The sequence below is a fragment of the Monodon monoceros genome, unplaced genomic scaffold (genome assembly GCF_005190385.1).
Source record: "Monodon monoceros isolate NGI ecotype Baffin Bay Population unplaced genomic scaffold, NGI_Narwhal_1 Super_Scaffold_21, whole genome shotgun sequence".
Lineage (NCBI taxonomy): Eukaryota > Metazoa > Chordata > Mammalia > Artiodactyla > Monodontidae > Monodon > Monodon monoceros.
Window position 1 is genome coordinate 73407650 of NW_021703778.1, and position 10882 is coordinate 73418531.

The 10882-nt window shown below is 43.5% G+C and overlaps 1 protein-coding gene across 1 annotated transcript in view; it reads left to right on the top strand.

Annotated features, from left to right (window-relative positions):
* Positions 1 to 6450: 6450 nt before the first annotated feature.
* The window catches only part of THSD4 (thrombospondin type 1 domain containing 4), a 558493-nt gene continuing 554061 nt past the window's right edge, over positions 6451 to 10882 (top strand). Inside the window, exon 1 of the mRNA XM_029236987.1 lies at positions 6451 to 6560. Coding sequence (XP_029092820.1) covers positions 6532 to 6560 — 29 coding nt within the window. The 5' untranslated portion in view covers positions 6451 to 6531. The remainder of the gene's footprint in view (positions 6561 to 10882) is intronic.

Below are 10882 nucleotides of genomic sequence, written 5' to 3' on the forward strand. Positions count from 1 at the left end.
TTTCCTGAATACCCTGCTGCCTGAGGCAGGATTTCCTGAAAGGGCTGTGGCGAGGATGATGGCCAGCAGAGGGCTGGGGAGGGTCGGACCCTCCGTGGAGGTAGCACACATCTGCAGTGGGCCGGTGCCTTCATTCTTTCTCCAGGGCAGTCTGTAGCCATTCACTGAACACCAGCAATAGAACCTAGAGAGAAATCAGACATGGGCCAGCTTCCTAAGAAGCAAAAGTCTATTGGAGACACGTGCTGTTCATCCTCCATTCATTCATCAAACTTTTATTGCAGGGCCACTCTGTACCAGGCAAAGATGAGTAAAGATGAAAAGATGAATAAACTTATCCCTGGCCTTGAGAAGCTCCCCAACCAGTGAGGGACAAGCGTAAACAGAACATAAGAGCAAGCGTGCCTGGTATCTGTCAAGAGAGATGATAATCCTTTCTCTTTTAAGCTTCTAGACCCTGTCCTGTACCTCCCATTGTTGTCTGGCAAATTTGCCCACCGTATTGTTAATGGTGATTCTTTTGAGAAAGGATATTTCTTTCTCAAAAGAATAACGTAAGTGCTAATAATAAAAGTCCACTGTGCTATTTACTTCCTTGGACTGTTGGCATTCCTTTTGCCTGTACCAGCCATTGGGCACTCAGTCTAGGGTAATGTATCGTTGTGAAAGAAATCTTCATTTATGTATTTTTGTATTTATTTGTCTGCCTCAGTAAGAGCGTAAGCTTCTCAGGGGCAGGGATCCCCCCCCCCTTGTCATATGTAGTACCTGGCACGAAGCTTCCTAACTCAATAGGTATTGAAAGCTCATTAGCTGGTAACCTGATTGCCCCACATGCAAATGTTCGAGGACTTCAGGATCACTGGTCCCAGCCCTACAGGAGGCATGGGACCACTCTGATGTGTTGCGACTTGAGGAACCCATTCAACGTATCCATTGAGACCTGGAGTGTTCCTTTATCTCTAAACTAGTACTCGAGATGGCACCTGGGAAAAGATGTAGACCAGCAGCAGACACAGGCTCTGTTTTGATCCTTTAAGCCAGCCTTGTTCGTATGTGGGTAGCAGGCAGTATCAAATGATGGTTAAGTGCATAAACTCTGGGCTCAGGCTGCCTGGGTTTGCATTGTGACTTTCCCACCAACTAGCTGGGTGACTCTGGAAACGTTATTTAACTTCTGTACCTCCATTTCTCAATGGTATCTCCTTCATGGGGTTGTTGTGAGGATAAAATGAGTTAATGTAAAGCACTTAGAAAACCATCTGACACATGGTAAACACTCAGTAGATGTTTGCTCGAGTCCCCAGCTACATTATTATTATTCTTATCTGAAATAATAGGTTATTAAATTGCTCATCTCGGCTCACTTTGCTGTAGGTGATGTTCATGGCACAGTCAAGTCATGTCCTGAAATGTTTCATCTCCCAGCAAAGAGGTGAGGTACACCCAGTCCCCTTGGGGTAGCATCCATCCATCCATTCATTCATTTGTTGAGTGTCTAGCTATGATTCTCTACCAGGTGGGAGGTAGTGAGTCTAATAAAGTGAAAAGAGGAGAAGCCCTGTGGTTGGTGGTCTGTATTCAAGTCCAAGCCCTACCCTCCACCTGTCGTGTGGCCTAAGTTTTGTTATGAGAATTAAATAACATGCTTATATTGCATATCAGGTGTGTAGTGTAGTAAAAGTTGATTCCTGACTTTCTTGACTTTTCTTCCACTTTCTTTTTAATGGAAGACAAAGGTAGGTTGGACGCACTGATGTTGGGGGCCGACATCCTGGTACTTCGGTCCACAGACAACTGGACCAGTCAGGTGGGGGCGCTGCACACAGTGGGGTGGGGTTCTGAAAGACGATATTTCTGGGGGAGAAGCCTGTGCGTGACGGCGGGGAGGGCAGGAGGGGGATCTGGGGTCTGTGGTTGGGATGTGGCCGCGAGGTGGTCTTTCTGAACCCAGACCTGAGAGGCTGATCAGACCCTTCTCTTTAGGGTGCACTGAAATCAGGGGGCGTCTTCCAGGGGTTCTGGTCAGGCCAAGAGGAGAAGGGGCAGGAAGTATACTCAGAGGTGGCCTGTGGGAAAGGGGCAGCACAACAGCGCCAATGTCCAGGGCACAGTGGCCCCTTCTGGGGTCAGGGAAGCCAGCTCCTGCCCTGGGTTACATCTGTTGTGGCCCCTCTTTCCGTCCCCTCCATCCCAAGCCTTCGTGCCTCCTGTCACATCCTTCCTGTTCTCCAGGTGTGTGGGGACTGTGACTTTGGCCTGAACCAAATCAGGTGACTTGTCCAGCCTTCCTGCAGGGTCTTTGTGGAAAGGAGAGCGGGCGGGGCCTCCATCGGCCAGGGTACATATGTTTTAACAGAAACTAGATCGTTCGATTTTTTTGTTCACTGTCAAGAAAGGTTATAAATCAACAGGAGCAAACCCCCAAAGGTGACTCGCTCCACAGATAGCATGTTTACTCAATCCCCGGTGCTGTTGCCAAATGGATTTTCGGGAAACCTCACTTTCATCAGGTCCCTCCCTGCTCCAGAACCTACAAGGGCTCTTTCTTCCCCATCTCGTCAAAATTCTCCTGGTGCTTGCCAGGGCTTGGATAACGTGTCTTTGCCACATCTTCACAGTTTTACTCCTTCATCACAGTGAGAATCCTGCAGTGCCTTCTGATCCTCCAGAGCCAGGGCTTTTAAACTTTTCTGACCGGTAGCCACAGTGAGACATACTTACTTAGCCTTACTGTGTGTGATAAATGCTGGTATTTTCTTTTTTGTTCTTTTCTATTTCATTAAAAAAAGTGCAGGTTATGACTCACGCAGTTGGTTTCATGACAGACTAATGAGTTGTGACCCACAGTTTGAAAAGCAGAGCTGATTTAGCACATAGTAATCATGTTAGCACGTCCAAGCTCGTACTGTTCACTGTAGGACAGGCCAATCAATCGAGAGACGAGCTGTTGGGGCAAGGAGTAGCGACTTTATTCAGAAAGCCAGCAGACAAGAAGATGGTGGACTCGTGTCCCAAAGAACCATCTTACCCAGGTTTGGATGCTAGTTCCTTTTATAGAACAAAGAAAGGGAGGTGAGGAGGTAAAGGTGATAAGTTGTTAGCAATATTTCCTGGTTCCGGCCAGACTCCAGAGGGGTTGTGTTAATTTCTTTCTTCCTGCAGCCATTCACATGTAGGCCTGGTCAGGAAGTTTCCTGTGAGCTAAACAAAGGTATTTTAACTTAACACTCAGGCATGGGAGGCAGGGTTCCTGGAGAATGGGCCATTATGTATACTTTAAGGTCTAGGCAACATCCCTTGAGTGATTAATTTGTAGAAAAAGCAATAGAATACAAAAGTTAAAGAAACAGATCCAACATGGAGTCAGATTTGTTCTTCCCTCTTACAATCATAGAGACCCAAGTGAATATCAGGAAATAGCAGAGCTGCTACCAGCTCTTCCAGGACACGCTCATCAACGATTTCGTAAGATAAAAGTGACCAGTCTAATCTGACAAGAAGTTGGTCAAAAAAACATTCAAGAGTAATGGCCTCCACAAATTTTTTTTGATTGCACACCCCATCAGTAAAAAATGTTTGAGCATACAACGCTCATCTATGTTTGGTTATTTTTGTAACCTATCAATGTATGATGTGACCACATAAAACATACGCTCAAAATATAAATTGTAAAAGGGTGACATAAAGATGAAAGGAACCATATTTTAAAGTGACACGCTAATCGTGATGGCTTCATTCTATCATCAGCAAATATCTGAAGGCGAAATATACAGAACGAGGTTCATGGTTATCAGCAGCGGTTGTAAATCTATTTTCAAACTGTTCTGATAATTTAACACGCTTTTCTGGTGGACTTCTTGTCAGATTTGGAAACCACTGCTTTATAGCACACCCTCTTCCCTCAACGTTGCCCTTCCTTTCCTGACAAAACTAAAAAAGCTCAGTTAGCCCCTCCTTTTGCTACCTCAGTCCACCAGAAATCTGGAGGGGGTGGAGGGAGTCCCCTTTGAGACCTCTTTCCCTTGCCACCCTCACCCATTCATTTTCCACATTCTGGGGATTTTACTTCTCAGTAGGGGGTCAGCTCTTCCTGGGGTTTCCTTTGATTGCTACGTTCCCACCACGCTACTTCCTTTCTTCTTCCTCCCAGTTCCTCACGTGCCTTTCCATGTGCGATTCCCTCTCCCTGGGATGCCCCCCTCCCTCTTCACCTGCCTGACTCCCGCTCACCCCTCAAGACCCAGCATAAAGGTCTTCCTCAGAGACACCTTCTCTGACTACTGCCCAGTATACTTTCTGAGGCACCTTGCACTTTCTTCTTGGCTTCCCTGGGTCTTATCACAATTTATTTTTATACTTATTTATGTTTCAGTTTCTTTAACATGTGTAGCCCTCTAGCATCTAGATTGTAATTTCCTTGAAGGCAGGGACCATGCCTGGTGTGTGTGTGTGTGTGTGTTTATGTGTGTGTATCTAGCACCTAGGTCCTGTAGTCTCAATAAGTATCTGATATGCACAACAACCCTATGAGGTAGTTATAGACAGTATCCCCATTTTACAGATGAGGAAATTGAAAGCCAAAAGGGTTAATTGCCTAAGGTCACCTGCTTAATAAATGGAGGTACCGGTCTTAGATCCAGGTCTTTCAGATTACAATGTGTACACTCTTACCAAACACTTTGGATTGTTCTTTTGTAACCCACATAGGCTAAGGGCTGATTTTCAGTCCCATCTTCCTTGCTGATACCTGACCAGCCCTCTCTAGTGATTCTCCTTCTCTTGAATTAGCTTGATTTATGCTCAGGGTCTCTGTATAACACTATTTACCCTGTGTTGTTCTGGATAACACCAACCTTTTCCCACACAATTCCATGTCCCTAAATCTTATCCATGTAAGCTAGGTTGTAAAGCAAGACTCTGCATTGCCTCATCTCTTGAATTCCATAGCACCTTGGAGAGGACCTGAGCACCCCACATGAGTAAATAATTACTGATTAGTTGATCATTATCAGGAGCTTGGCAAAGATCTCATCTGACTCCCAAGTTAAATCCCGTCTTTGTGCCTATCCGCTTCGCAGCCAAGAGCAAGAAGACCGTGCCTCGGATTCAGAGGAGTTTTAACTGTTCCAATTTGCACTTGTTGGCCTTCTTCCTGGTGGATCTCAGTGTAACTTTTGGCTGAGACCCAAGAATTTAAGGGTCTTCAATACCATGAGTAATTTCATGAGTTGCTGATGGCTAATTAGGGGCGATTACATTCAAGAGGCTTGATTTTCTTACTAACCCCCAGAAAGGGCTGGTGATAACTTTAAAAATCTTATTTCCCCCTGCAAATGGAATTTTCTGATTCTCCTGACCGTCTTTTCGTAAGTCCTTGTAATTTATCCCCCATCTCCCGTTTCTAGTGAGAAGGAAATTTGCAGCCCTGAGAAGAATTTGGAAACCAATGATTTTGGAAAACTCTGGGGTTCAAGCCAGGGATTGAACCCGGGCCACCACAGTGAAAGCGCCTAGCTCTAACCACGGACCACCAGCGAATTGTGCAGAGCTACTTTTAATTGAGCGTCCTCTGTTCCAGGCACTGGGCTAAGCATATGACATGTGTCCATTCATTTAATCTTCATAATCTGCCACAGTTCTTTGGGCCATATTTTTTGAACAGTTTTATTGAGATGTAATTCACATACCATACACTTCTCCAATTTAATGTGTACAATTAAACTTTCTTTAGTGTATTCACAGGATTGTGCAATCATCTAAAATCACAATCTAATTTTAGAACATTTTTGTCACCCCAGGAGGAAACCTCAGACCCTCGAATTAGCCCCTCCCCACTCTCCAGACCTTGGTAACCAGTAATGTATTTTTTGTCTCTATAGATTTGCCTATTCTGGACATTTCCTGTAAATGGAATCATATAATAAGTGGCCTTTTGCATCTGGCTTCTTTCACTTGTGTAATGTTTTCATGGTTCGTCTGTCTTGCAGCATGTATCCAGACATCATTTCTTTTTATGGTTAGGCTGTATTTTTACCCCTCCTGTACAGTTGGAGAAACCAAGACACAGAGGTGAAATGACTTTCCTGTGGTCAAGTAGCCTTCAATGTGGATGAAGCAAGATTTCCAATGTGCATTTGCCTAATGCCAACTCTGCTCTTAGCTTAGAATCTGAGGTAGTCATACTGATGGGAGTTTATTAAACATCTTCTATGGTTCAGTCACTGTGCTGAGTGTCCTGTAAATTTGTTACCTCATGTTCATACATAATCTGCTTTCATTTGGGCAATCTGGTAACCATAATTGGGCATAACTGGGCAATGGTATTTTTGTCCTAATGTCTTCCATTTGCTCACTTCCGGTTTAATTGGCCAACTTAAGCTGCAGAATCTTAGGCTCTAGAATCTTCCTAAGCAAATGATGCTAAAAATAGCATTGTTATTCTTCTGTAGGAGTTGAGTGCCACCCCCATCTGCAGAAAATTGGCAACATCTCTGAGGAGCCCTTGCTTTTCCTGGGATACCCAGCATCATGGTTTCCTGTTTCCTGGAGTCTCTCAGGTAAGTGGAGAACCTTTTAAAAAGAGAACAGGGAAATAAGAAATTTGATATTTGAATTTTACTATATATTTCTTATAATAACTAGCCTTGAGGGCCTGCATCTCACAGATATTTTTTATATGCTGTGTACATATGTGTAGTAAGTTTGTTATTCACAAAGGCTGCTGAGGCCTGGGGAACTGTGTGCTATGGTGAGAGGTATTTTGGACTGAGATTCAAGTGACTTAGGGTCGATGCTGTGCTCTGCTATTTTTGCTGGGAAACATCTAGGACTCAGATTTTTTTTTTTTTAAATAAAGATGTCACTGGATTGGTGGGTATTTATCATGGTTGCACAATAGAATCACCTGAAAAACTTTAGAAAATATTGTCCTCTGGCTGTATCCCCACAGACTGTGACTTAATTGATCCAGTGTATTTAGAAGGTGACCTCTCTGGTCCCTTCCGTTCAAAACATCTATGACACACCTGTATGTTTTATTTGATACAGATATCAACCATGCAAAGTAAGTAGAACAAGTAGTATCGTCTCTGTATGCAAATCAGAAAACCAGTGCTTAATTCCTGGTGCTCAGTTCCTTCAGGGCAGAATCAGGGAAAGGGCTTGGTGCTCTAGAATCGAGGCTGTTTTCAAACTTTCCTTAAGATGATAGACCCCTTTAAAAATTCTTCAGTCAAAATCCTAGGTAAAAATCTCAACATATAAATAGCCAACAGCAGCATTTTATTAAGAGAAATTTATTTTAGATGTTTGAGTTTGTAATACTTACACATTATGAGATTAATGAGTCTGTTTGGATAAACATGAAAATTTGAAATCAGATTTATGGATGATGGCTTGTACATCAGTCTCAGCATCTAGTTTCTTTTGCGACTGGTTTTAGCTGCATAGTATTAACAAAATCTTGATCCATACAGGTAAGTAATGGCAATTGGTAACAGTTCTTCAATGCAGCTCATTTTGCAATCTCAGGATACTCTTTAAAGAAATTGATTCAGAATCTAGAAAGGGAAAGGAAGAACTTTTTGTTTCAAAGTTGAGTCGCTTAGGGAGGGTGGGAGGGAGGGAGACACACGAGGGAAGAGATATGGGAACATATGTATATGTATAACTGATTCACTTTGTTATAAAGCAGAAACTAACACACCATTGTAAAGCAATTATACCCCAATAAAGATGTTAAAAAAAAAAATAATCAGCCCAAGTTCTTCATTCAAAAAAAAAAAAAACAAAGTTGAGTCGCTAAGGATATCTTGTAGTTTTTTTTCCCCCCCTTAACTATATGTTAGTCCCAAATGCCCAGAACTTACACTGGAAAGTAAAACGGTCTGTAATATGTTATTATGACAGTGCCACATGTGATGGCCCAACCAGGGCTAGAGCATTTGCCAGGCAGATGCTCTTAGACCCATGCCTGGCATTTCACTGAGTGTGGTGTGTGTGTGTGAGCTTAGTCTGTAACTGCCTGTATAATTTTACATGAATTGACGTGTGCAGGCCTGCAGTCCAAAGACCCATGCAGAGCTATAAGCTTCTTCATCAATGACATAAACAAGTGTGTCAAAAAGAGTCAGAGAAGGCAGGAAAAGCTCCATCCTGAGGCTTCTGCAGAATCCAGCCATGAACAGAGCAGCCCAAGTCTCTTCAGGGTTAGTCTTTGGTATCTAATCTAAATTAGCATGGGTGCATTTTTTTTTTAGCCATAGTTTAAAACATAATTTAAAAGCTATTTCAAGACATAAAATATGTATCCAGTTTGTGGAAGCTCCAACATACTGCTGTAAAACCACAGGGGAATGAGAAATGCAGTTGGACCACTGGGTCACTTTAGGACCACAGCATATTTGAACACCAGGACCCAATGGGAGACACAGAAGTGGAGGTCACAGTCATATATTGAATTGGATTGAAAAGAGCAGCAGATAAAGCCTAAGTTTCCCCATGTGGTAAGCAAGTGTAAATCTAGCTGCCATCAGAAAGGCCCCTACAAGTACTGAAGACCCTCAAAATTGTGGCCACCCAGGCTGTACAAGAAGGGCTTCATTTGAGAGAAGTCCCTTTTGCAAAGTTTTTTTTTTTCTTAATGCTTGGAATTTTAATTGATGCCCCTGCAGTTAATCTCTGTAATGATCTGTGATACGGAGGCCATCTCCCTTCAAGAGAGGCTTGGTGCGCTCACCTCCAAGCTGTGCATTATTTCAGAGAAATTGCCCACAGATTAGAAATTAGCAGGGTGGGAGTTGTTGAAAGCTAGATGTGGCCTTGCTACCCTCCGGGCAGAACTCTGGAAGTCTTGACAGGCCTCCAGGATTATGGTCCTGCTGAAGGGATTGTTTAAACAGAGCTACTCAGCAGGACGTTTCTCCAACAGTCCTGCTGTAAGGACTGGGGAAAGAAAATGTGAGTTACGAGGACGGGAGAGTCTTTGGGAGAGCTCAGCTGGAGATTTCCATCAAGTCTCCTTCTTCATAAGCCAGGTACTCATAAACCATTCTGCATTCTGTTTCTAGGGCCACGTAAATATATTTTAACCCGACAAAAACAAACAAACAAACAAAAACTAGAGTATCTTTTGTTTAAATGCCTTTCAAAATGTTCTGGGGGAAAGAGCTATGGTTACTTTAAGAGTGAGAGGTCTTTGATAAAATCGGTAGATGAGAAGCACACAGAGAAACACAAATATTAAGGGCTTTTTAATACTTATCAAGGCAACCAAATACATAAAGATCCATAGGAAAAGCGGGAGGATTTCTCTACCTATAGAGAAAACACCAGAGAAAAATTGGGAGTTAGCTGCCAAGAAAATCCCTGAGAGGAAAAAGCACTTAAGGGGATTCACAGTTCTGATATGCAGAGATTTCGTTTAAAAATCCCTCCCCAGTTCTTGCCAAGCCACAGGGAAACAGAAAGCCAGCCTCCCCGTCATTGAAAGAGATGGAGAAGCCCTGAGTATTAACATAGCAAGACCCTGCTCAGAATCTGTAGTAATCAAAAGAACCACGGTTAAACCCAGTAGCAGAAGAGACACTAAGATTTTAACTCTAGATGGAGCTGGTTAGCGAGTTGCCATTGAACCTTGGACAAGACTTGGATGCCGTGCAAAACTCAGGGCAGGCGAAATCCGTTTGGACCAAAGGATTGGTCAAGGCTAGATTAAGGTTTGTCACCTGTTACAAGTTAGAGAGGAAAAGGCACTAAGTAATACAGAAGTGTATATATTTCTTAAAGACTTGCTCCAAATTATTCACCTTTTTTTGGGTATGCACAGTTACATCTATGTGTGTTTTTTCAGTGCTTGAGTGGAAGGAAACTCAGTTTTCTCCCTAGAAGCAGTGTAACAAGTGAAGATGGCCACCTACCATGGCCAGCCAACAAAGTCTCTTTAGAGCCAGTCTGCTTGGTCAGGGGCTCTTTCTTTACCTCATGGAGTGCTTTTGTATAGTTGATACAAGTTATCTTTGAGATGAAAACACGGAGGAAAACAAAACTATTGAAAATGCCAAACAAGTGGTTAAAGTTGATTGCGGGGTGGGGGGGATTCTTATTTTGAATAGTAGTTTTTGAAGAAATGCAGATGTAATTAGAGGGATTATGGGGTTAGATGGTGATTTTTATGGCTCTTACGAAGGAGAGTTCTAGATCATTTTACAGGTTGATGGCCCTAGGTCAAGTGTCTGGTTTTAGTCTTCTGAAAAGTAAGGCTTTTCTTTTCCTTGATACACACAGTAATATTACTGTAATGCCTGTCAGCTACTTCGCTGAGAAATACAACCAGAAGGGATTGAGGAAATGAGAGAGAGAAAGGCGGCTGTTCTTGGGGAACTGAAAAAGATCCTGAACACAAACAACAAGAAGGAAGGGGGTTGAGAAAGTTTACTTGTAAGTGTGAGAAAGAGAATGCCCAAAGTAGTGATAGCTGAGGAATGAAAACTGAGACTCCCCTCGGAGTAGAGAAATATGTGATAATTGGGAAGGGTCATGGGATCAATTAGAGTCCCTATGCCAGTGATCAAGAAATGAGGCGAGGCTTCCCTGGTGGCGCAGTGGTTGACAGTCCGCTTGCCGATGCAGGGGACATGGGTTCGTGCCCCGGTCCAGGAAGATCCCACATGCTGCGGAGCGGCTGGGCCCGTGAGCCATGGCCGCTGAGCCTGTGCGTCCGGAGCCTGTGCTCCGCAATGGGAGAGGCCACAGCAGTGAGAGGCCCGCATACCGCAAAAAAAAAAAGAAATGGGGTGAAGGAGGAGGAGAAATATGGGCAGGAAGAAAACAGGAAAGAGGAGGGGCAGGAGTGGGAGTGGGAGGTGCAAGAGGAGGAGGG